Source organism: Ornithorhynchus anatinus, chromosome 3, assembly GCF_004115215.2.
Source record: "Ornithorhynchus anatinus isolate Pmale09 chromosome 3, mOrnAna1.pri.v4, whole genome shotgun sequence".
Lineage (NCBI taxonomy): Eukaryota > Metazoa > Chordata > Mammalia > Monotremata > Ornithorhynchidae > Ornithorhynchus > Ornithorhynchus anatinus.
In genome coordinates, this window is record NC_041730.1 from 88,317,382 (window position 1) to 88,343,906 (window position 26,525).

Consider the following 26,525-nt stretch of genomic DNA (forward strand, 5'->3'; position numbering starts at 1 on the left):
CCTCCCCGGCCAATTCAGCAAGACCGGGCCACAGGTTTGAGGGGGACTTCTTCGAGGGTCTGGACCTGCAAACCAGATCGGCCTCTCTGGGGTCACCGGGTGGGTTCAGGTCCCAGTCGTTCACGGGGAGGTCGCCCTCCGAGTCCCGTCCCGTCCCTTGGCCCCGCCCCACCCGACCTAGGAGGTGGGAGGAAGAGCTGGGCACGGCAGTGGTTCGGCTCAGAGTTGACACGCTTAGGGAAAGGGGCGTACGCCAGAAGGGCCTCGTGGGCAGGGAAGAGGCCGAGCTCGTCCGAGCACTTAGCACGGAGCCCGGTGGGCGCCTCATAGATACCGCTGACCAGAGGTGGCGGGGTCCCGCAATTGCAAATTACTTAATGGTCTCAGAGGAGACGATCTCACAGTTTTGAAGTGAGGCAGCGTGGCCTGGCGGCAAGAGGGCGGGCCTAGGAATCGGAGGAACGAGTTCTGACGGCAGCTCCGCCGCTTGCCCGCTGCGCGACCTCGGGCAGGTCACTTCTCCGCGCCCCGGTTCCCTCCTGGGCCGAACGGGGCTTTAATTCCCGTTCTCCCTTCCACTTAGACCGTGAGTCCCATATGGGACCTAATGACCTATCTACTCCAGTGCTTGGCACATAGTAAGTGTTCAACAAAAACCACTATAATTACTATTAGGGATGAGTACAGGAGAATTCGAACGTAAGCTTTCCACCCTGGAGAATCATCTACCTGAATGAAAACGACAGGCCACAAAAACATCACACGGGGAGCAAAAGCATACCAGGAAAGGGTGCGAAAGGGTTTCGGGTTTTTATTTAAACTCGTCTATTCGGCTGCGGGTTTACTTTTTCTTTTTCCTGGTTCCTTTGGAACTCCTTTCGTCCTCTGTTCTTTCTGGGCCGTGGTTATCCTGTTGGGTTAACCACTCCTTCTCTAGCTGTTTCAGCATGTGGCGGGTGAGGAGTCCCTGCTGAACCAATCTCGAAGCCAGAGAGGACGACGGCGGCTCGGCGGCTTTCGACCCCAAAGCTTTGGGGCCCCGCATCCTTCTCGGGGCCTGGATTCGCCGGGAGCCGGGAGCCGGGTCCCGGCCCTCTCCCGGCAGATCTTCCGGGTTCAGCATCCTATCCCGAGCGCCGGTACGAGGCAGAGGGAAGTCTTCGGGGAGGGCTAGGGCTCCCGAAGCCGTGTGAGACTCGGAGACTCTGATCAGCTTCGTTATGTTGTGCACGCCGTTTTGGATGATGCCGTCGAGTTCTTTCTGGAGGTCTCGGACGAGGAGGGCGTCGGGGAACATATCCACGAACCGGTAGCTGAAAGGGGACACCGAGTTACACCGTTACGACGCCGCCTGGTATTCGAGCAACTCAGACTATGTGAGACGGGCCTTTTCTTAATCGCCGGGCGGCATTTCCGGGTGACGTGACTGATTTTCCTTTGTATACTCTTTCCTGTCTCATAGATCTTCTTCCCTTCACTACACCGGATGAGCTGGCTAGTCCAAGTCTAATAGTGGAAAATTCTGGGAAGACTGCCGCTGAGCTGGATTTCCACCAGTTGCCCCCTTTGCTAATGATATCAAAAAACCCCACTAAAAAACGGTACTCTCTAAATTCCAATCTAAATGCTAAAAATAACGATTCCCACTAAAGCCTTCATTTGCCCTCACAGGAGAGGTTCCTGCAAGATTCACCTTTGAAAAGCAGCGTGGCCTAGCGGGTAGATCACGGGCCTGAAGTCAGAGGACCAGGGTTTTAAGCCCGGCTCCGCTGTCTGACCGCTGCGTGACCCCGGGCGAGTCACTTCACTTCTCTGTGCCTCAGTTACCTCTTCTGTAAATATGTGTTCCCTATGTGGGACAGGGGACTGTGTTCAACCCGATTATCTTGTAGCCACCCCGGTGCTTAGTACAGTGCCTAACACAAAAGTTAGCACTTAACAAATACCTTTTTTAAAAAAACAAACCCTCCTATCCCCTCTCCACGGCTTATTTAGTCCCAGGAAAAGGAAGAGGCAAAGTGCTACGGCACAGATGGCTAATACTACTCAACTGGGCCCATCCAGGGAGGACAAAAACCTTCATCTCAAAACAATAATCGTGGCATTTGTTAAGTGCTTACTACGTGGGAGGCCCTGTACTAAGCGCTGGGGTGGATACGAGCAAATGGGGTTGGACGCGGTCCCTGTCCCACGTGGGGCTCACGGTCTCAAACCCCATTTTCCAGATGAGGTAACTAAGGCCCAGAGAAGTCAAGTTGTCTTGTTTTTGTCCGTCCGTCTCCCCCGATTAGACCGTGAGCCCGTCAATGGGCAGGGATTGCCTCTATCTGTTGCCGAACTGTACATTCCAAGCGCTTGGTACAGTGCTCTGCACATAGTAAGCGCTCAATAAATACTAGAGAATGAATGGACTTCCCCAAGGTCACACGGCAGACAAGCGGCAGAGCCGGGCTTAGAATTCACAAACTTCTGACTCCCAGGCCGGGGTCTGTCTCCGCCAGGCCACGCTGCTTCTCATCAAGTCACTTCACTTCTCTGTGCCTCAGTTACCTCAACTGTAAAATGGGCATTAAGACTGTGAGCCCCACACGGGACAACCTGATCACCTCGTACCCACCCAGCGCTTAAAACGGTGCTCTGCACATAGTAAGCGCTTAACAAATATCATCATTATTATCTTCCGGGCTCCAGCTGAGCCGGCGAGAGTCTCGCCCCCCGGGACGGGGGACGGGGAACAAAAGCGCGGCTTCCGTTACCTCAGCCACAGGTAGAGGTCAAACACGTCGTGGACGGCTTCCAGGTGGATGAGGTCCTTGATGTTTTTCGGAGGGACCAGCGGCCAGCTGGTGTGCCGGCAAAGCCAATCGAACGTCAGGGGCTCGTTCCTGCTGTACTGCCTGGCAAACTGGGGGGACAAATGAGAACGTCGGCTGCGTCACGGAGCGGCAGACTTGAAATACGGCGCTCTACTCGGATACCTCGGTCCCGTCGGGACTCCGTGTTCTCCCGCTCCGCCCCGACCAGCCTGTTGTGAGATCATTCATACCGTTCTCTGGTTTTTTGCAAAGACGGGAGGGTTTCGGCGTGCCGGGATCTCTAGCGAGAGACAGGGGATTCCCCGCAAAGGGCCCTAAGGCCCGCGAGACCCGGCAGGGACTCTGAACGGTAAACTACCTACCGCTCTAAGCAGCCGCTCTCTTACTGCCTTCCCATTTTCACTCTGCCCACGTGCGTGAACAAGGAGATGCTGGAGAGCAGAGTTCCTGCAACGTCCTCAACGCTCATGATTCCCCGGCTTCTTGCGCTAGTCTCGCCTCTTCCCCACAATGATAACGATTACGGTATTTGTTAAGCGCTTACTATTTGCCAAGTACCTTTCTAAGCGCTGGGGTAGATACTGGGTAATCAGGTTGTCCCAGGTGGGGCTCACAGTCTTAATCCCCATTTTACAGACGAGGTAGCTGAGGCCCAGAGAAGTGAGTTGCCCAAGGTCACGAAGCAGACAAAATGGCAGAGCCGGGATCTGAACCCACATCCTCCGCCTCCCAAGCTCTTGCCGCTAAACCAGGCTGCTTCTCTGGGGGAAAACGACCCACGTTTCCCTGAACGGGAGGGCGACGGGAGGCGGGGGGGTAACTTCCCAAACTGTAATCGGTCAAGAGATTCAACTTGGGCTCCCAGCACCAATTCAAAACGCCTTAGGGTCCTTTTCGGAGAATCCTTTGTCTTTCGCTAACCATCCCGGCACACTCAAACCCTCCCATCTTTGCAAACTCTGAGAGGAGCTGAACGCTAAAACAGGACTAGGTTTTTAATGCTTCTCCACTATTACTTTTGCCAGAACCGTGATTACTAAGGGACTGAAAACGGTTCCACGGCAGCAGTTATTACGCTGGACATCTACCAAATGCAGCCTGCCCTAAATTCACGCCCTGACGGTTTCCGTTCTCCCAACGAAGGAGTTGGCCGGGTCGGCGGGGCCGGACGGAGGCGGCGGGGCCTCGAGGAGTTACGGGTTCGGAATAGTCGGTGGGGGTTGTGGCTGTGGGAGCCAGTGAGGGCCACGCAGAAATACCGCTGGGCGCAAGACGGCTGAATAAGAGTCTAACCGAGTGAGTTTCAAGCGGCAGAAGCCTGCAGGGGGCCTAGAATCTCGCCAGCAGCGGGAGGGCCGTTGGCAATCCCATCGCCTGCTACGCTTTCAAATCTCCGAGGGCGGGTAATAAGCACCCTTAAACCCCACTGACAGATTGACCGAGTACACGGAGGAAGGAGAGCACCCTGTGGGGCGACGTGGGGCTAAGGATTTGTAGCGCGACAGCTACTGAGGGACAGAGGGGCAAGGGAGCTGGGCTTGGTGGAGAGGAAGATGGGGAGGGGTGAGCAAGCCTCAGGACGGTCAGATTGGGGCCAGAATCCAGTTGTTACGGCGGAGGGTGAGGTCAGAATTCCGAGAGGGAAGAGCTTTGGGTGAGATGGCCGCCTACACGACACTTCTCTGTTCTGTATTTCCCACGTACCTAGTGGACATGCAGTCTGGGAACGTCACCCCCCCCCCCCTCAAAGATCTCCAACGGTTGCCTATCAAACTTTGTATGAAGCAAAAACTCCTCACTACTGGCCTCAAAGCTCTCCATCTTCTTGCTCCCTCCTACCTCTCCTCCCTTCTCTCTTTCCACCGCCCACCCCGCAGGGTCCGCTCCTCCTCCGCCCACCTCCTCGCCGTCCCCCGTTCTCGCCTATCCCGCCGTCGGCCCCGGGGCCACGTCCTCCCATCGTCCCGGAATGGCCTCCCTCCTCACCTCCGCCAAACTAAGTCTCTTTCCCCCCTTCAAAGCCCTACTGAGAGCTCACCTCCTCCAGGAGGCCTTCCCGCACTGAGCCCTCCCTTTCCCTCTGCTCCTCCTCCCCTCCCTGATCCCTCTACCTCCCTCTCCCCACAGCACTTGTATATATGTACATATTTATTGCTTTATCTATTTCATTAACGATGTGCCATTTATCTATGGTTCTATTCATCTCTGTAGATGGTAGGGACGCCTGTCTACCTGTTTCTGTCTACTTGTTTTGCTTTGTTATCCATCTCCCCCTCCTAGACTGTGAGCTCCTTGTTGGGTAGGGATTGTCTGTTGCCCAACTGTACTTTCCAAGCGCTTAGTACAGTGCGCTGCACGCAGGCGGCGCTCAGTAAATACGCTCGAATGACTGAGGAGCCCGAGCACCCGGAAATGACCATTCAGGATCGCCTCAAACCCCTCAAGCGCCAAAGTGTGGTCTCGGTGACCCGAGTTAACGGGGCCAGGGAGGGCACCCCAGGTGATCCAGAAGTTCACTTTCAATCCTCCCCTCCACCAAATCTGTCACCAGAACTGCTAACGTAGCCAGCAAGATGAATCGGGTGGAGGTGTTCAACTGACGTGACCCCCTAAAAAAACACTCCAAATGGACATTTGAAAAGTAGTTGTATTTTTCACTGAAGATTCTCAACACAAACACGTATGCTATCGCCCTTCTGGACAACCCACGAGAAACGCAAATGACCGACCCTCAACCCTCCAACCCTCCAGCCGTCTGTGCAGTATCCCGCCAAAATGAAAGCCACTTACTTTTAGTAGTGAAGTGCAAACAAAAGGCTGCTTTTTATTGATGGGGGCTGTGCAGAACACATACCTTACTCTTAAATTTAAAGGTATGTGCTGGATCATATCCGCTAAGAACTTAAAATCATCCACATTGCAGACAAAATAGTGTCCATCAACCTGAGAGAGACTCACGAAAATGTCCTAGGCAAAGAAGAGAGAACCGAACATTTCTACATTAGAAAATGACGACTTTCCCCAAACCAGGCACAGCAGATTCATTTATGTGAAAAAAAGTCACCACCACCTTGCCTTTCAGCACAAATGATAAAATGCTGATGCCCACCCAGACGCTCATCTGAATTCAGAAAGAACCGCACAATTTGGGAAATGAGATTTCCCCCCACTTTTCTCCATTCCTCAAGTCAATTTCCTTTTCAAGGATCCTGATCACACTTCTTTCCGTGAATTTAAAATCCTCCAACAGTCAGGAGGCGAAAAGAATCCTAATAATGACAGCATTTGCTAAGTGCTTGCTATGTGCCAAGCACTGTATCAAGTGCCGGGGTAGATACAAGATAATCGAGTCCCGTAGTCTGACAGTCTAAAAAAAATTCAATCTTACAGCAGAACAACCTGCTAAGCAGCAGGAGTCACTCCAAGTCTTTAAAAAGTTTTTATTTTCCACACGAAGCAACAATTTTGAATTCTTTGTGTGCCCCACAACCATTTCGTCCCGATTTCGTGGCTGCCAACAGAGACGGGACTCATGCTGTAACCTTAAAAGACACGAGTCACTTCTCTTGGGTAGAAAAAAAACAGCGTCAACATTAATCAAAAGGCTGAAAAAGATTTAGTCGATTATCAGTCAACAGACTATACTGAATGCCTATACGCAGAGCACTGTACTAATGCAAGAGAGTGAGACGACATAATCCCTGTCTTCTAGGAGTTTAAGGTCTTGTTGGGGGGGACAAACACCAACTAATCTGCAGATAAAAGCCAAGAGGAAAAATGGATCTGTAGATCAACTGGGAGCTTAAATAACAGGTTACGTAAACTGAAGTGTTCAGAAGTTTGTCAAACTGGTGCAGGGCTGCTGAGGTAGTGAAAAGGGGATACGATCGTGGGAGAAGAAATAATCCCGAGGAAGGACCTCCCGGAAAAGCTGCAAACTCAAAAGGTTTTGGAAGATGAGGAGAGCAGTGGACGGCTAGACTTTCAAGGGGTGGAGCTCCCTGCCGGAAGAAAGGATGCAGCTTGGCCGAGAGGAAAGAGCAGGGGCCTGGGAATCCGAGGACCCGGGTTCTAATCCGGGCTTTGCCACTTGCCTCTTGTGTAACATTCTAACACTTAATAATAATAATAATGTTGGTATTTGTTAAGCACTTACTATGTGCCGAGCACTGTTCTAAGCGCTGGGGTAGACATAGGGGAATCAGGTTGTCCCACGTGGGGCTCACAGTCTTAATCCCCATTTTACAGATGAGGGAACTGAGGCCCAGAGAAGCTAAGTGACTTGCCCACAGTCACACAGCTGACAAGTGGCCGAGCCGGGATTCGAACTCATGACCTCTGACTCCAAAGCCCGGGCTCTTTCCACTGAGCCACGCTGCTTCTCTACTTCTGAACACTTGATTGCTCCGTGCCTCAGTTTCCTCATCCGTAAAACGAGGATTTACCGCTTGTTCTCCCTCCCCATACGGACTGTGTTTGACCCTGTCTTGTATCTACCCCAGCGTTCATTACAGTGCTTGGCACAGAGTAAGTGCTAACAACCAAAAAAGAAGTGCTGTAGGTGTCATTTGAAAAATAAGGTGCTTAAGGGGTACAACCGCAAAGGCAACAGAGAAAGGGGGGTGAATAAGGGAAATGCGGGCTTAGTCAAGGAAAGGCCTCTTGGAGATGTGATATTAATAAATGTGGTGTTTGTTAAGCGCATACCGTGTGCCGGTATGGGCACGGGTGGGTCGACACAGGCAAATCGAGTTGGACCCGGCCCCTCGCCCCACACGGGGCGGACGAGCTGAGTGAGGCCCGGGGAAGTGAAGTGACTTGCCCACGGTCACACGGCAGACAAGTGGCAGAGCCGGGTTGGGAACCCGCGTCCTCCTGGCTCCCAAGACCGTGCTCTATCCGCTACACCGTGCCGCTTCAGGATGAAGGCGAGGAGGAGGGTGGTCCGTCGGATATGAAAGGAGAGAGAGTCCCGGGCAGGAGGGAGGCCGTGGTCGACAGCAAGCTGAGATGAGATGGAGGCACGGTGCGTGGGATGGGTTGTAGCAGATCAGTGAAGCAAGGTAGGAGGGGAAGAGCTGATCATGTACCAAAGTTCACGGGAAGGAATTCGTGCTTGACGCAGAAGGGGATGAGCGACTCCCGGGGAGGACTGGGAAGACACAGACCGAACACTTTATCGGAAAGATGATCCGCGCAGCAGAGGGAAGTGAGGACTGCGGAGGGGACCGACAGGAGGCGGGGAGGTCAGCGAGGAGGACGACGCAGGCATCCAGGCGGGACGGGAGAAGTGCCGGGATCAGCTCGGCAGCAGTCCGGACGGAGCAGGGAGGGCGGATTCTGGAAGCGTTGTGACGGCAGACCCGACGGGACTCGGTCACGGACGGAATGAGGAAGACGGGTCGACGACAATGCCCCCGTTAGCGCCTTCGTTAGAGGGGGCTGGGGTGGGAAGATGAGCGGTGTCCGTTGTGAGCGTTGAAGTGCGTTGAGGGCGAAGTGAAGACCGGACACCCAAGAATAAATCTCCCGAGACTTACGGAGGAGGAGAGGGGTCAGGGCTGCAGAGACGGATCCGGAGAGGACGCGGAGCGGTAGTTGAAGCCGAGGGAGCGAATGAGTTCTCCAAGGGAGAGGGTGGACACGGAGGGAAGCAGGGGACCCAGATACGAGGCTTGAGGAAATCCCTCAGTTAGGGGGTGGGAGGCGAGGGAGGAGCCGGAGAGAGAGACTTGAGGAGGAGCAGCCAGAAAGACAGGAGGAGAACCAGAAGGACCAGGTTGGCGAAGCCAAAGTTAGACAAGGTTTCCAGAACATCCAGGGCAACCCAGAGGTTTAAGAAGGATCAGAGGCCATGGATCAGAAAGAGAGATCACTGGGGAATTTACAGAGGGCAGTTGCGTGGAGTGGAAGCCAGAGTGCAGGGGTCAAGGAAGGGAAGGAGAGGCAGCTAGTGTAAGTGACTCGCTCTAGGAGTTTGGAGAAGAATGCTAGAAGGGAGACGGGGCAATAAGCAACGGGGTCACAAGAGTTTTTTTTTTAGAAAGGGGGTATATGTGGGCATATCTGAAAGGGTTTTTTTTTTTTTTTTAAAAAAAAGGGGGTATACATGGGTATATCTGAAAGCCAAGGGAAAGGAGCCCCGAAGAGTTAGCAGTTCACGATGAGGGTCGTGGAAGAAAGATGGGAGGGGGCAGATGTTTTATTAAGGTGCGAAGGGATGGGCTCCATGGCACAGGTGAAGGGATAGATTTCAAGAGGAGGCAGGAGATCGCCTCTTGAGAGCCTGGCTCAGTGGTAAAAGCCTGGGCTTGGGAGACAGAGGTCATGGGTTCGAATCCCGGCTCTGCCACTTGTCAGCTGGGTGACTGTGGGCAAGTCACTTCACTTCTCTGGGCCTCAGTGACCTCATGTGTAAAACGGGGATTAACTGTGAGCCTCACGTGGGATAACCCGATTACCCCGTTTCTATCCCAGCGCTTCGAATAGTGCTCGGCACATAGTAAGCGCTTAACAAATACCAACATTATTATTACTCAGAAGGATGGGAGAGGCACAGAAGGGGTAGAAGCGTGGGATTCAAGAGATACAGGGGAGATTTTAGGGAGCAAAGGGGTCAGAGGTGGCAAAGATGAGAATGAGGCTCAGCACGTGACAAGTTAACAATAATAATAATAATGTTGGTATTTGTTAAGCGCTTACTATGTGCAGAGCGCTGTTCTAAGCGCTGGGGTAGATACAGGGCCATGAGGCTGTCCCACGTGAGGTTCACAGTCTTAATCCCCATTTTACAGATGAGGTAACTGAGGCACAGAGAGGTGAAGTGACTTAATAATGTTGGTATCTGTTAAGCGCTTACTATGTGCCGAGCACTGTTCTAAGCGCTGGGGTAGACGTAGGGGAATCAGGTTGTCCCACGTGGGGCTCACAGTCTTAATCCCCATTTTACAGATGAGGGAACTGAGGCCCAGAGAAGTTACGTGACTTGCCCACAGTCACGCAGCCGACCCGTGGCAGAGCTGGGATTCGAACTCATGAGCCCTGACTCCAAAGCCCAAGCTCTTTCCACTGAGCCACGCTACTTGCCCACAGTCACCCAGCTGACAAGTGGCAGAGCTGGGATTCGAACCCATGACCTCTGACTTCCAAGCCCGTAACCTGAGAGCGGGAGAAGAAGAGCGGAGGATAGGTGGAAGGGCGAGAGAGCTGCTTCTGTGCCTTTCAGCCCACGGTGGAACAGGTAACCCCCGGTGACTTTCGAGGAGTGGAGAGATATTAGCTGGAAAGAGCACGGAGCCTGGGAGTCTTCGGCTCGGCCACGTGACTGCTGTGCGACCTTGGGCAAATCACTTAACTTCTCAGGGCCTGAGTTCCTCAACTTTAAAATGGCGATCACCCCCTTCTGCCCCCTACCTGGACCGTGAGCCTCGTGTGGGACAGGGACTGTGTCCCCCGCTCCACCCCATCAGCTCAGGACAGTGCTCGGCACACGGTGAGCACTTGACAAGCGCCATAATTACCACGCATGAATCGGAGAGGAGAGAGGTCGGAGGCAGGGAGACCAGTGAGGCGACGGACAGGGATATGACAAGCGTCTAAAACCACGGTGGTGGCCATTTGGAGGGAGAGGAATGAACACCTCCAGGAAGTACTGACGAGATTTTGCGATGGGCTGCAAGTAAGAATTTAAAGAGAGGAAGGAGGAGGTGAGGATGACGCCCAGGTCGTGGTCCTCGGAGATGGGGAGGAGGTTGTGGTTGTCGACTGGGATGGGAGAATCCGAAAGTGAGAAGATCCAGCTGAGAAACCTGAGGCACACCCACGGTTAGAGGGGGAGAGGGAGAGCCAGCTGGAGAGATGGAAAGAGAGCAGCCAGAGAAGTAAGAGGAGAACCAAGAGAGGGGTGTTTCGTTGCAACCGGCCATCGTTAGACAGCACGGGAGCCCGTCTTCCAGACCGTGAGCCCGTCGTCGGGCAGGGATTGTCTCTGTTTGTTGCCGAACTGTACTCTCCAAGCGCTCAGTAAACACGATCGAATGAATTCATCCGCAGAAGGGACTGGTCCCCACTGTCAAAGACAACTGAGAGGGTGAGCAGGATTAGACTAAAATGGAGTGCAGTAGATTTGGCAAAGGGGGAGGTCGGTGGTGATTTTCAAGAGCTCAGCGCCAAGTGGAGTGAAGCGGACAGGAACCAAATTGCAGAGGGCCAAGGAGGAGGTTGAAGCAGGCAAAGCGGAAGAAGCGCTTATTTTCAATCCCTAATAATAATGTTGGCATTTGTTAAGCGCTCACTATGTGCCGAGCACTGTTCTAAGCGCTGGGGGAGATGCAGGGTCATCAGGTTGTCCCACGTGAGGCTCACAGTTAATCCCCATTTTACAGATGGGGTAACTGAGGCCCAGAGAAGTGAAGTGACTTGCCCACAGTCACACAGCTGACAAGTGGCAGAGCCGGGATTCGAACTCATGACCTCTGATTCCCAAGCCCGGGCTCTTTCCGCTGAGCCACGTAGAAGAGAGTAAGCAGGAATCAGTGAACAGCCCATGGATTCGACTGTAAGCCCGTCAAAGGGCAGGGACTGTCTCATCTGGTATCGATTTGTACATTCCAAGCGCTTAGTACAGTGCTCTGCACACAGTAAGCGCTCAATAAATACTACTGAATGAACAACACATCTCGAGCCCTGTAGGGAATGATTGAGGAGATCCAGGGAAGGTTGGTTTTTCGTTTTTTTTTGTGTTTTTTTTTTTTTAAGACGGGGGAGTCGCGAGCACGTTTAAAGACAGAGATGAACGACCCACCGCCGAGAGCAGTTTCAGGCAGTTGGCTGAAGATGCTTTAAAAGCTTCTGAAAACTGCGGCCGTAGGTGCTCGCCACAAAATCGCGACTCCTTAAGTGTCGGTCCACAGTAAGGAGAGATTTCAAAGAATATCAAATGCTACAGAGCGTTCCTTAGACTTCTGCGAAGCGCCCACTCCAGCAGACGCGAGAGTTCTCGCTCAACACCCTCGAGGAACGACGATAATAACGGCGGTACTCGTTAAGCACTTACTGCGTGTCAAGCACCGTACTAAGTGCTGGGGTAGATACGAGATCGTCGGATCCCACGTGGGGCTCGCAGGCTGAGGAGGAGGGAACACAGACATCGAATCTCCGTTTGGAGGGGAGGGAAGTTAAGGGACTCGGCCAAGGGCACGCATCAGACAACTGCTGTGAGTCGGGATTAGAACCCAGGTCCTCCTGACCCCCCCCCCCCAAGGCCCCGTGCTCTGTACGCTAGGCCACGCCGCTTCTCTGAGGAAAAGACAAATTGCGTGGCTTGGGATATCATCTCCGAGCCAGCCTTCAAACCCGGCTCTTCAAAGGTGACGGTCCGTCAAGAGAGTCATTTAATCCGATTAAAAACCAAGTTAGCCCACCCTCACGGTGATATAAAACCAGCTACAGATCACTAACAATTTGGGAAGGAGAAGGAGAGGCGAATCTCTACTTACAATCAGATTGGAGAGAGTGGCGTCAGGAAGTTGGTACGCAAACATCTCGATCTGTTCGGCCGTCGGGTGAAGACCAGCTGCCTTTAGGGATGGCGAACAAGAGATCAAAACTCTTTTCCGGGAACCGCCCCCCAAAAACCTGGCGAGTGGGTTCTCGAGCCACGTCACGACGGGGGCCCGAAGCCGAAGGGGGGGGGTCCCGGCTGACCGCCACAAAATCCATCTGCTGCCCACCGCGCGAGGTGGACGAGAGACGACAAACGGCCTCGACCGTCAGGAGGCGACGACTAGCAGGCCGGGGCCGGGCTAGCCGGCCCATCGCTCGTCTCTTTCCGTCCTCCCAAGCTGGATAGAAGCCTCCGAGGCCCGCGACCCCGCCAGCCACCTTCCAATCCTCTAACGGCGCACCAACGCCTTACACGACGGCTCCAGAGGGGTGAGGTTTTGCCTCTCTCCGGCAGCTCTGGCCTCTGGATTTTACCCATCTAAGAGACGCTCTCCCGGAAACCGGTGGTCCCCTTTGGGCCCCACCCCCGGCAGCGGGTGAGGTCGCCGGTCTTACCGCCATGGGCTCCACGGGCCGATTCAAAATCTCCTTCAACAGCTTCAGGTCTTCGCGATACATGGTGGTGACCTCCCCCTCTTTAAACTTGGAGCTGAATCGCCCGGCCCGGCCGGCGATCTGCAGAGCCTGGGAGGTGGTGATCGGCTCCATCTCCTTCTCTCCCTTCTCGTTGATACAAGGTTTGATGAGGGAGTTAAAGATTATCCGTTTGATGCTCCTGAAACAAGTCCAACAAAGATCGCAGACCCGGTCTGACAGAAAAGACATCTTCCTTCTTCAATCGTGAGGCAAATTTTCACCTATTTTTCTCCTCGTCCCCCAGGAGCCATGTTCACTTTCAGAAACTCGGAACAAACCAAACGCTTTACCTGCTTTCAACATGTACAAAATAGTAACTGGCGACAATAAGGCACAAGCTAAGGGTTCTCCTTTTTCTCCCCTTTCAAGGTATCTTCTGAGTACACACGCCACACCTTGGGTATTGCTGAATTTTTAAAAGCCAACCCAGAGTCCCTAAAAGGCTTTTTTTTTTAAAAAAAATAAAATAAAATGGTGCTTGTTAGGCACTTACTCTGTGTCAGGCACTGTAATAAGCGCTGGGGTTGGTTACAAGCAAACCAGATTGGACCCAGTTCACGTCCCACACGGAGCTCAGTCTGAATCTCCATTTTACAGATGTGGTAACTGTGGCAGAGAGGTGGCACAGAGAAGCCAGGTGACTTGCCCACGGTCCCACCGCAGACAAGTGACAGGGCCAGAACGGGAACCCGGGCCCTTCTGACTCCCAGGCCCGTGCTTCTTCCGCTACGCCACGCCGTTTCCCACGCTGTTTCGTTTTTACCAGGATTAACGGGAATATGCAATTACTTGTTAGGAATTCACGAGCACACCCGTAGGCGATTTATCGAAAGGTAGTCCTCAGAACGGCGCAGCTATCGTTTCAAAAGTGAGGCTAAAAATGACTGGCTCAAGGACAGAAGCAAGTTAAGGGTCCAACAAGGAACTCAAACTCTCCACCCACCACAAACGAATGTTTTCTTTCATCCGCTTTAACACACGGAGCCAGGTCCTGGGAGTCAGAGGACCCGGGTTTCAATCCCGGCTCTGTCACCTGATTACTGGGTAACCTGGGCAAGTCACTCTACTTCTCTGTGCCTCGGTTACCTCATCTGTAAAATGGGGACTCAATACTTTTTCTCACTCCACGTTAGGCTGTGAGCCTCCAGAGGGACGAGGGCTGTGTCCGGCCTATTATCCCCTCTAGACAGTAAGCTTGTTAAGGGTGGGGAATGTGTCGTTTATTGTTACACGGCTCTCTCCCAAGCATTTAGTACAGTGCTCTGCACACCAGTAAGCGCTCGGTAAATACGGCTGACCGTGCAAAAATTCCTCCTTCCCAAGATAAAGCCCTCAACATGTGCTGGAACGACCACTTTCTTAAATGCCGTCCATTCTTGGTGGGCGGGCAGCCTCCCGAAAAACAGCCCCTCGCTTGGTCAACGTGCAGTACTTACAAATTCAGTCCCATGCCAATGGCATCCGTGGCCACCAGGATTTTGCAGGGATCGTCGGGGTCGTTGAATTTTTTGGCCTGGGTCAGTTTTGTCCCTGAAATCGAAGCAATCGCAAGGCAGTCCAAGTTAGACCGGCATTTCCACCCTTGGGCCCCCTGGTCCCTCTCGGCACGTGACTTCCTTTCCCCCTCTCAGCTGGGGCGCCCCTTCTCTTTATACCGCCAGTTTCCTATCGCCACAGGATTTCCAGGGACCTGCACTTTCACCACCTACATCACTGAGAAAGCCGTGCCCGGTCGCTGAACGTCCCCCAAACCTCCCCTCCTGTCCCTTCGTTCCCCAACCTCTCCCCGTCCCTGACTCAATGGCGACAGAGCACGGGCCCGGGGAGCCGGGTCACGGGTTCTAATCCCGGCTCCGCCACTCGTCCGTTGCGTAACCCTGGGCGAGTCGCTTTCACTTCTCTGTGCCTCAGTTACCTCATCTGTAAAATGGCGATGGAGACAGGGAGCCCATGTGGGACGGGGACTGCGACCAACCCGATTTGCTTGTATCCACTCCCCAGAATGGCTTTGCCCGGCACACAGTAAGCGCTCAAGAAATACCCTTATTATTATTATTATTAGAGTGGAACACTGGGAAAACACACTGCCCTTGAGAGACAAAAGACCAAAAACCCTGAAAGAAAATTCTTCACCTTAGGATAGCTAGCGATGTGGAATTTGGTATTTCTCGGGAGAGCCCTGTCTAACGCCGAGCTGACCCAAAGAAACGCCTTTATCGAACCCCCTAAACCTGTGGCCAGAAGCAGCGGGCGGACGAGGCGACCCTCCTTGCGGTGATCGAAGCCGACGCTTACCGGGAGGGAGGCTGCCGTATATGACAGCGGACTCCAGCCCTCGGATTTCGATCTGCCGGCTGACAGAATAGATATCGTTCTTGCTGAAGCAAACTATACAGTCCCCGGGCTGGAGGTTATCTAAAGATTCTAGGGCATGATCCAGGACAGTGAAAGGGGTGAGTCTTTTGTAGTTTCGAACCTGAGAGAGAGAGAGATTAACAAAACACCAAGTGACCATAGGGAGAAGTTTAGAGGAAAGCGGCACTGGACCTGGGTTCTAAACCCGGCTCTGCCGCTTGTCTGCCCGGGTCCCCGCACTTCTCTGGGCTTCGGTTTCCTCACCGGCAAAATGAGGATCCGACCGACACCTGCCCTCCCTCCGACTTCGACCGGGTGCCTCGGCTGGGACGAGGACCGTGTCCCACCTGATTATTTTTTTTTAAAAAGATGGTATTTGTTCAGCGCTTACTATGCGCCAGGCACTCTACTAAACGCTGGGTAGATGCAAGCTAATCGAGTTGGACACAGTCCCTGTCCCACGGGGGCGGGGCTCAGTCTAAACCCCCATTTTACAGACGAGCTGCGGCACGGAGACGTGACGTGACCTTCCCGAGGTCACGCGGCGGACACGTAGCACGGCCAGGATTATCGTGGCATCTGAGTGCTCACTGTGTACCAGGCACCGTACTGAGCACCGGGGTGGACACAGGCCCTGATCCGCATGGGGCTCGACCTTAATCCCCATTTTACAGACGAGGTAACTGAGGAACAGCGACACGGAGTGACTTGTCCCGAGTCCCCCAGCGGACGAGCGGTGGAGCCGGGATTAGAACCCAGGTCCTTCTAACTCCCGGGCCCTTGCTCCACCCACTGGGCCACGCTGCCTCTCGGCGGAAACCTTGTAACCCCAGTGCCCGGCAAATAGAAACACCAAGACAAATACGAGAATTACGACGACACAATGCTCTATTCCGTAGGGACAAAAGAAAGAGGTTGAGACTGCGTGCAGGCCCCAGGCCTCCAAAATTCCAGCCCTCGGAAGAGCACTGCCGATATACCGATGTCAACGAGAGGCCGGGATGACAGATTCCCTGCCAAGCGTCTGTGTGGAGACAACTGGGAGACCCTTCCAGGAAGTTAGGATCTCAAAGCTGCACAGAGCCATGAAAAGCTACGTGCTATCAGAATGTGGAAATAAAGCCAAGAATAGGAACCCCAACAACTCCCCACTCTTGGCTTCGAAGCTCTCCGTCACCTCGCCCCCTCCTACCTCTCCTCCCTTCTCTCTTTCCACCGCCCACCCCGCAGGCTCCGCTCCTCCGCCGCCCACCTCCTCACCGTCCCCCGTTCTCGCCCAGCCCGCCGTCGACCCCCGGCCCGCGTCCTCCCGCTGTCCCGGAAGGCCCTCCCTCCTCACCTCCGCCAAACTCTCTTGCCCCCTTCAAAGCCCTACTGAGAGCTCACCTCCTCCAGGACGCCTTCCCGGACTGAGCCCTCCCTTTCCCCCTGCTCCTCCTCCCCGCCCCGCAGCACTTGTGTACATAGGTATTTATTAGTCTATTTATTTTATTAATGATGTGTATATGTCTATAATTCTATTTATTTATATTGATGCTATTGATGCCTGTTTACTCCTTTCGCCATCTCCCCACTTCTAACTTCGAGCCCATCGTTGGGCAAGGATTGTCTCCGTTGCCAAACTGCACTTTCCAAGCGTTTAGTACAGTGCTCTGCACACAGTAAGTGCTCAATAAATTCAATGGAATGAACGGTTCTTTTCACAAATCCACCATATAGAAAGACAAGGCGACTCCACAAGTATCAGGAAAAAGACAAGCTTAACCATCCAATTGGCCTGACTGGTCTAGTCTACGTATGCTGCGTGACTCTCTCCCTAAAAATAAACGTTACTTCCAGGAGCATTCTGCCAACGATTCCGTACTATTAACGAATCATCAAGTAGGGTCTCTCGGTGGATACGGTGATTCTGTATTATTAACGAATCATCAAGTAGGGTCTCTCGGTGGATACGGTGGAACCAATCGACGGAGAGGCTCGAAGCCGATGGTAAGGCGCTCTCGTGTGACGCAGAGGGGCGTCGGAAGCCAGGGTTTCGAGGGATCAGAGATACGGGCCGAGAGACGCTTCGAGAGGATGATCCCGTGAGGCAGGACGCTTAGGAGCAGGAGAACGGGGGTCGGGAGAGGACGCTGATCCGACAGTCTAGCCGCGATACGACCAGAGCTCGTTCCCGATGGAGAGGAACAGACCCGGGAGACGTTGCGTAGGGAGGACTGGCAAGATCTGGCAGGAGCCCGAATCCGAGAGTAAAAACGCAGCGCGGCGTTGAGGCCGAGGTTACGGGCCCCTGAGGCAGGGGATATGGCGGGGGTGTTCTCGACCGATATGGGAGAGCTACACGCGGACTGAGGGGAAAGAGAAAATAGAGTGAGGGGAGGAGGGGAAGTGGATCAGAGGCTGGAGCCAGGCCCACGGTCAGAGAGGAAGCGGCGCGGCCTAGTGGGTAAAACACAGGCCCGGGAGTTAGAAGGACCCGGGTTCCGATCCCGGCTCCTCCCGTTGCGTGCGGCGTGACCTTGGGCAAGTCACTTAATTTCCCCGAGTCTCATCTACCACGCCTGTAAAACAGGAGATCAAGACTACGTGCCCCATGTGGGGCACGGATGATGTCCAGCCCGATCGGCCCGTACCTGCCCCAGTGCCTGGCACCTAAACACCTCACGCCGCCCCCGAAAGAGAAAGAGAGAATGAGAGGCAGAACAGGAGCCAGTGAACAGCACTGAGAAGGAGCAGGTGGAGAACTGGGAGAGTTTTGGGGCCAGCAAACGGAGGCCTGGTTGCATTTCGAGGAGGAGGGAGTGAGTGGCCCCTGGTACTGAAAATGGGGGAAAGGGGGGGGGGCCGGTCAGATTTTGAGGAGGAGGAAGCTCCAGCTCCGGGGAACAGCGCGAGCGAGGGATCAGCGGAGGCAGGGGAGTCAAGTTCGACCGGGAGCCGAGCGTGGGAGGAACGAAGGACGCCGCGCGCTGGGGGAAGCCCTGAGAACGAACGCGGTCTAGTACCTCCACTTCCTCCCCTGTAGTGTACATGAGCTCCGTCACCAAGTTAATAGCGGCGGCTTCTCCACACACGTGAATTTCTTCTGCACAGAGCCCTGGGAAGGAGACAGTGCAATAGAGCGCAAACCGTTAGGGCGCCAAGCTAAAAAGTGAACACTCCAGCGTCCTTAAAGGGTTACGCGAAAAGCAACTGTTTATCTAACTTTACTTGGGAATCCCAAACTGAGCACTGTACCCAAATGACTCCTTTCAGGCCGATTCGGTCACCCGGCTCACCGCTGTAGTTATCCCTCCACCAAGCTACGAGGTACAAAAGTGTCTCTTTTCCGTCGCTTCCTCCTCGAAGCCCACCCGACTCGTAAGACGCTCTGACGCAACCCGAGCCAAATGAAGTCACCCAATTCCCGATTCTCACGCTTTTTAAATTTCGGTTTCCAGAAGGAGTCTCTAGAAAGGGTCACTGGCGGCTTTCCTGTTTCCTCGTAGGGAGGGAACGTATCCGCTGACTCTGCTGTGCCGTTGTACCCTCCCAACCTCTCATTAAACGCCACTGCTCGATTAAGCTTCTCGGAGCAGAGGCCGTTAACTCCCGAGACCAATTTTAACCCCGAAAAATACCAACCTAGAAGGGCTCTGGTCCAAGCCCACCCTCTCGACAGATCTCTGATCATCTGGATTTCATCGATCACGGCCACTTCATCTTGAAACGAACAAAAATAAGTTGCAGTCAGTGCTGAGCAAAGAGAGCGGTTCTGACTACGGGGAATGCCACACGGGACTTCAATCTTCAAAAGGCACAGCCCAATCTCTAGAAGGTGAGTAGGATAACGACAACTGCAATACCTGTTAAGCGCTTATTATGTGCTGAGCACCGTACCGGGCGCTCGGGTAGACAGAACACAGGGATCACATTAGAAGGGAGAGTGGGCACTGAATCCCCACTATACTGTTGAGGGAACTGAGGAGTGAAGTGACTTGCCCCAGGTCAAACAGCAGGCTGGGATTAATTCAATAGTATTTATCGAGCGCTTACAATGTGCAGAGCACTGTACTAAGCGCTTGGAATGTACAATTCGGCAACAGATAGAGACAGTCCCTGCCCAACGATGGGATCGCAGCCTATGCAAAGAGCACGGGCTTTGGAGTGCTCTTTGCCAACACTCGTCAGCTGTGTGACTGTGGGCAAGTCACTTCACTTCTCTGTGCCTCAGCGACCTCATCTCTAAAATGGGGATGAAGACTGTGAGCCCCACGTGGGACAACCTGATTCCCTTGTGTCTACCCCAGCGCTTACAACAGTGCTCTGCACATAGTAAGCGCTTAACAAATACCAACATTACTAATCATTAATCACTATCAACATTAACTTAATAAGTTACGGTATTTAAGGGCTTACTCTGTGCCACGCACTGCTCTAAGCACTGGAGAAGATACAGGCAAATCAGGTTGCCCCACGTGGGGGGAATCACGGTCTTAATCCCCATTTTTCAGATGAGGTAACTGAGGCCCAGAGAAGTTAAGTGGCCTGCCCAAGGTCACCCGGCAGGCCAGTGGCAGAGCCCGGATTAGAACCCACGTCCTCTGACTCAAGGCTCTCGCCACTGGGCCACGCTGCTTCCCTTCGAAATCTAGCGATCGCATTTCAGTTTCCAGTTCTTCTGGGGCCGCTTGCCAGCGAATAGGACCGGGGCGAGCTCGTTTTCGCAGGCCCTGAGGTTCCAGGGCCCCGGACCCGACGCCACGGGGGAGGCACGGGACGCCCTCCTCGCCGGGGGCCGATCTGCGGGGACCCGGGCCCTCGGCAGACTCTGAAGAGACACCGCGCCCACGGGTCAGGGACGTGGCATCGGGGACCACGCATCAGGCGAGGGCTTCGGTCAGGACTTCCACCTCCAGGAGAGAGCCGCCCAAAGAGTGCCATCCTCGACGCCCTTCTCCCTCCCGATCGGGCCACCTAGTCCACCACGCACTGGGACAGGAGCCGCTTGCCCCCGGGGGCGAGCTACCTCTCGGATCTTTCCTCCCCGCTACATTTTTTTAAATGCCATTTAAGCGCCTACTATGTGCCAGGCACTGTTCTAAGCTCTGGGCAGATACAAAGTGTATCAGGTTGGACACCGTCCCCGTTCCACATAGGGCTCACGGCCTCCATCCCCATTTTATAGAGGAGGCAACTGAGGCGCAGAGAAGTGACTTGCCCAAGGTCACACAGCAGACGAGTGGCGGAGCTGGGATTAGAACCCAGGTCCTCCTGACGCCCAGGCTCTATCCACTAGACCAGGCTGCTTCTGGATCATAAAGCTTACTCCGCTCCTTCCCTTCAAGCCCAGTCGGTGACGTCCCCCACCGAAAATATTCTCGTTTTTGACGGCAATGGTGATTTCCGAGGTTGAAGGCCTACAGCCAGCTCTGAAAGCAAACTAAAGCCACTTCACTTCTCTGGGCCTCAGTTACCTCATCTGTAAAATGGGGATTAAGACCGTGAGCCTTATGCGGGTCCAACCCTATTCGCTTGTAACCACCCCAGCGCTGAGAATAGCGTGGTACATGGTAAGCGCTTAATAAACACTGTCCTCATTATTATTATTATTAGAGAAAGCAAACACTACCAGAACCTGGCAGAATCAAGGCCATTTGGACTTACAGGGCGTGGTAACACTGCACATCTCCACGGTGCAGGCGACGTGGGTGGCTTGCCTTCCTTCCGGATCTACAGCCACGCGTTCCTCCCCCGTTATTAGATCGCAAGGAATGCCCTACGGTCCCGGAAACAAACAGAGGATCAGCCGGTTCCTCGAAAACCGCAAGGAAAAGGCATGGTAACCCGGGATGGGAAAGGGACAAGGCGAGTTCAGTTAAGGGATTAGGATGTGAACCTGGGGATTCTGTTCAGCGCCGTCAGAGCAAACAAATCCCCAAAGCAAAAGCTTTCCCAGATATGGTCATCTGGGCCAGTTAAAATAATAATAATAAAAAGCAAATTAAAGGTAAATGGGGCCATAGAGCTAAATCCTTCTCAAAGGCCTACTTGAACATAGAGACCATTCGGAACAGCAATAAGATTAGGCTAACAACCATCAACAGTGTGAAGAACTACACAACTGTCTAGTTCTACGTAGAAGAGATCTTTGGAGGATTAAGGCCAACGCCCATTACACGTCCTGGTGCGGGGTGGCCGCCCATCGGTCTCGGCCACCGATTTTCTATATCTGACGTGGCTGCGATTCAGTCGTTCGGTCGCTTTTCACTCATTACTGCTTGGCAGCGATCAACCCGAACGTGGACATGCTTTAGACTACCCCTCCTTGTCTGGTACTTCGCTAAACGAGGGCTAGCTCGGTGGCTAGCTCGCGTTGAGAGCTGCCGGGCCGAATTAAAAAACAAACCCGCTTAATACCAACAAGGACCAGCCCACCGCCAGGCTAAAGACAGAAACACATCGATATCCGGAAACACACTGACAGCGTTATTACTCTTCTCGAAGATTTCATGAGCCAGCAGTTTCAAAGGACCACAGTATACTCCCGATTTTGCCGTTAAATATCTCTGAATAGCATGGTACGTTTTTCCACTGTTGGTCGGACCGGAATGAAAAATGATCTTCCGCTGAATAGCTCTGGCTTCGGGATACCTGGAAAGGGAGAATAAAATAGTCCCGTCACGCTTACTTCTGCAATTGGGTCTAGCCGTCTGGTTATCGACCGGAATAAACTATCACCCGTGAAAGTCTTTACACCCTCTTTTTAGCTTCTTTAGGAAAACCACCAAAAAGAGAAACATCTTAACCAAAATGAGATTGTCTCCTATTGAGAACGCCCAATTCTTTTATGGCGTTTACGCGCTTACTACGTGCAAGGCACTGTACTAAGCGCTTGGGTAGATACGAGCTAATCAGGATGGACACACACAGACTAGGTCCCAATGAGGCTCACAGTCTTAACCCCCAAATTAGAGATGAGAGAACTGAGGTGCTGAGAAGTTGGACGGCTTGCCCGAGGATCGCCCGGCGGGGATAAGTGGCCGAGCCGGAATTAGAACCCGGGTCCTTCTGACCTCCGAGCCTGACCTTCGTCAGCTGTTTCTCATTCTTCCACTCCTTTATGCGTCACCCTGACCCGCTCCCTTTATTCGTCTCCCATTCCAGCATCACCACACGTATGTACGCATCTGCAATTTTATTTATTTCTATTAAGGTCTGTCTCCTCCTCTAGACTGCAAGCTCACTGTGGGCAGGGAATGTGTCTGTTATACTGGATTCCCACAAGTGCTTAGTACAGGGCTCGGCACCCGGTAAGTGCTCAATAAATACGAGTGAGTGACTGATTATTACCAGCTCCTGGGATAGTGTCTATTAAATTCGCTTGGGGCAAGAAATGTGTCTGTTTCTTGTTGCACTGTAATAATAAGAAGAATAATACTCTCCCAAGCGCTCAGTACAGTGCTTTGTACACAGTTAGCGCTCAATTAACACGATCGAATGAATGGAATCGATCCGTATCTCCATTAAGATTACTTCTTTATTCTTCCGTAGGGCTGGGAGACAAAAGCGCTACTGCATTTACGGCAGGAGTGGGACACAGATTTTAAATGACTCACCCAAGGACACACAAAGTCTTATATCAGAAGCCAATCGAGAACCTCTGAGCCCTCTGCTTCACTCTCTGGACCACAAGCATCCTTAAACGCCTGCCAGACTCGCTCTCTAGGAAACGTTACGCACAGCCAGACGACCGTACTCCAGCTGACCTCGCCCCGGCGGACGGCGTGATACGGGCACCACGCAAAAGCCAAAAAGAAGGCACTTGGGGATGCCTGAGTCTCACGCAAAACAGAGTCGGACGAGACCGAGACACGTAACCCCAGTCGACACGTGAAGGAGCTTACCAGTTGGGGGGCAGTCGTAAATCGCTGATTTTGCGGAGGTCGTCCATACAGTCCAACATGGGAAATATCTGCTTGGCGTGCCTCATGAAGAATGGAAAGAGATCGTCCACGTGACCTGGAGAGGCAAGACAGAGCTGGCCCAAGTTTCTCTAGTTCACGGTGCCTTGGAGGGCACTTCCGACAGACTCTTCTTCCCGAAGCACCTGACAGAGGCTGAGGCGCCCGGCCCGTAGCCAGAGAGCCCGGCACCCAGCAAGTGCCCAATAAATACCACTGACCGAATGATACACAGGCACCCAGCAAGTGCCCAATAAATACCACTGACCAAACGATACACAGGCCAGAGTCGGTGGGATTCTGACTCCCCCAGTGAGGGCAAAATAGGCTCGTCGCACCACATCTGCAATCAAGTCTAGCGCTCCGGTTACGGACTTGAATAAAATCTTTTTAGCTTCCTCTCTACTACCCTGGAGAGAGCAGATCATCTGCAGGCAACAGCTCCTGCTCCACTGACGTTGGAGTTGGCCAAACCTGCACACTTACAGAAGCAGCTGAAAAACTTTTTTTTTTAAATAGTATCTGTTACACACTTACTAGGTTTCAAATGCCATGCTAAGGATGGGGCACATATAAATTAATTAGGACGGACACAGTGCCTGTCCCACAAGGGGCTCATTAAGTAACAATAATAATAATGGAGGTATTTAAGTGCTTACTATGTGCAGAGCACTGTTCTAAGCGGTGGGGTAGATACAGGGTAATCAGGTTGTCCCACGTGAGGCTCACAGTCTTAATCCCCATTTTACAGATGAGGGAACTGAGGCACGGTGAAATGACTAGCCCACAGTCACCCAGCTGACAAGTGGCAGAGCCAGGAAGAATAGATATTTAATGCCCAGCTGAGGAAGTGAGGCACAGAGAGGTGGAGTGACTTGCGCAAGGTCACACAGCAGACGTTCGGCGGGGTCGGGATTAGAAACCAGGTCCTCTGACTCCCAGGCCCTGGCTCTTTCACTCGGCCGTGCGGCTTCTCCAATTGCCTGTCAGTGGACTGTGGAGGCTCAGGAGTCAAGCCAGGGGCCAAGTTATCAGGAATGTGGTGCAGGGACAAAAAGCCGACGCCCAGAACGACCGATCCACACTGCAATTTGGGCAAGGAGAGGCTGAAGTCTCGAATCCAATTCCTTCACAAGAAGTTAGAGACCTGGGGGATGAAACGCTGACTGGGTTTCGCCTTTGTTTTTTGCTTTTAGCGGGGGTGGGAGGAGGGTGGCTCAATTAATCAGTGGTACTTATTGAGCGCTTACTGTGTGCAGAACACCGTACTAAGTGCCAGGGAGAGTACGACACAACAGAGTTGGTAGATGCGTTCCCTGCTCACAAGCCTACGGTCCGGATGGGAAGACAGACATTAAACACGGAGCTGTGGTGAAGGGGTCAAAAAAGGCTAGGGGAGAAATAGCTCTAAAGTCACCATGGGCTGATCCACCTCAGCGACAGCTAAATGTGAAGTTGCCCGGCCCGGCTACGGAGAATCTATTTTCAAGCCCTGTTTTCCTGCTGGGGCGTGGCAGAGCACTTACTACAGTGCTCTGACACAGTAAACGCTCAATAAATATAACTGATGAATGAAATGCCTGACTCGGAGCTTCCAAAGAGGTACCCGCTATTAGTGGAAGCCACCTCCTTGCTCCTCCTCCGAAACAAGTTAGTCGATCTTATTTATTGAGTCCTTAACTCTGTGCAGAGCACCGTACTAAGCGCTTGGGAGAGTACAATAACAGACTTTCCTTGCTCACAAATGAGTTTAGTCTAGAGGAGATGGACATTAATATAAAAAAATAAAATTACAGAGATGGACATAAGTGCCGTGGGGCAGGGAGGGGGGGAGAAGAGCAAAGGGAGCGAGTCAGGGCGACGCAGAAGGGGGGGGGGGGAGGCTTAGTCAGGGAAGGCCTCTTGGAGGAGATGTGCCTTCGGGAAGGCTTTGAAGGGGGAGAGTGTCATCGTCTGGCGGATATGAGGGAGGGAGGGAGTTCCCGGTTAGAGGCAGGTCGGGGGCGAAAGGTCGGCGGCGAGACGGACGAGATGGAGGTACAGTGAGTAGGTTGGCATGAGAGGAGCAAAATGCGTAGGCTGGGTTGTAGCAGCGGAGCAGCGAGGTATAGTAGGAAGGGGGCGAGGCGACTGAAGGCTTTAAAGCAAAATTTAAAGAATGCTTAGTCACAACTGAACCCCAAAGCCCGGACAAAACACTGCTTTAAAGGAGAAGAAGAAGCACAACATTTCTACAGACTTGCCTGCATTGCAGCATATATCATTCAGAATGATATGGACATCCACATTCAGGGACTCAGATTCCATAATGTGTTTTCTAAAGCTTATGAAAGCTTGGTAGAAGAGTCGGGCTGTGAAATACACACAGAAAAGATTCCATCATACCCTCTGATGCCTTGAAGATTTCACCGTGAATCACTTCTTAATGCCTAAAGCATTCTTTACAGTGCTTACTGTCCCCCCCAAAATTCTTAAATTACATTTAGGATCGTTAGGAACACAATCAAACCAGACTCAATCTTCTTTCGCTTCTAAACGGGACCAGCTGTGCGGCTTCTAAATCCGTTTTCAATTTAAGCAATTAAAGTGGCCCGATTCACGGTCGCTCCTAAAGGTTCTAGATCTGTTACGTACCATTTTAGAATGTGCCACCATGTGAAAAACAGGTTGACTTGCACATTACAGGCACAGACGCAACATGTTTGGTGCTAATATCCACGCAGACAGAACTTTTTTGGAAGCCGACGAATATCCGAAAGGCTACGTAAACATTCCCGATGTCTCATCCGGGATCTTGTCGAGTGTCCGGATCCCAAGGCCATCCTCGGTCCTTCCCTCCCTTCCTCAAGGTGGAACGTGACTCACTCAAATCCCTGCCCTGAAAAACCAAACTGAGTTTCACCCTTACCGTCCAAACCGTTATCGGCACCCAGTCTCTGCATTTCTTTCCTCTTGTAGAACTTGTTTAAGACCTTTAACACTTCACCTGCAAGAAATACAGAGAGATGACATGTTATTTCAGCCCGTAACGCCACACTTGCCTTGACCCTTATAAATTCGACCGAGAGGAAACCAAACCCATTTAACTGAGAGCAGCCTTTTCGAAGGATATCAGTTCGTGAATCTTTCACACGGATTGAGATTTCTGAAGTATCTCTAGGACGGTAGCTGGGAGAGACCAAAGAATCTATTTGATACATGTTTCCCAGCTTGCTTTAATAGTCTGGCAGTTGTCTGCTGTGTGATCTTGGGCAACTCACTTCACTTCTCT

At 52.8% G+C, this 26,525-nt stretch overlaps 1 protein-coding gene across 2 annotated transcripts in view; it reads right to left on the reverse strand.

Moving 5' to 3' along the window:
* Positions 1-778: 778 nt before the first annotated feature.
* Positions 779-26,525, reverse strand: part of SUPV3L1 (Suv3 like RNA helicase) — a 36,692-nt gene continuing 10,945 nt past the window's right edge. For both annotated transcript variants that reach the window (XM_029060449.2, XM_029060448.2), the window contains exons 2-15: positions 26,163-26,240; positions 25,498-25,605; positions 23,198-23,312; positions 21,776-21,944; positions 20,958-21,069; positions 18,936-19,013; positions 18,317-18,408; positions 15,252-15,432; positions 14,393-14,486; positions 12,876-13,095; positions 12,314-12,394; positions 5,607-5,783; positions 2,757-2,905; positions 779-1,313 (exon numbers count right to left, since the gene is read on the reverse strand). In XM_029060449.2, coding sequence (XP_028916282.1) covers positions 842-1,313; positions 2,757-2,905; positions 5,607-5,783; positions 12,314-12,394; positions 12,876-13,095; positions 14,393-14,486; positions 15,252-15,432; positions 18,317-18,408; positions 18,936-19,013; positions 20,958-21,069; positions 21,776-21,944; positions 23,198-23,312; positions 25,498-25,605; positions 26,163-26,196 — 2,082 coding nt within the window. In that variant the 5' untranslated portion in view covers positions 26,197-26,240 and the 3' untranslated portion in view covers positions 779-841. The remainder of the gene's footprint in view (positions 1,314-2,756; positions 2,906-5,606; positions 5,784-12,313; positions 12,395-12,875; positions 13,096-14,392; positions 14,487-15,251; positions 15,433-18,316; positions 18,409-18,935; positions 19,014-20,957; positions 21,070-21,775; positions 21,945-23,197; positions 23,313-25,497; positions 25,606-26,162; positions 26,241-26,525) is intronic.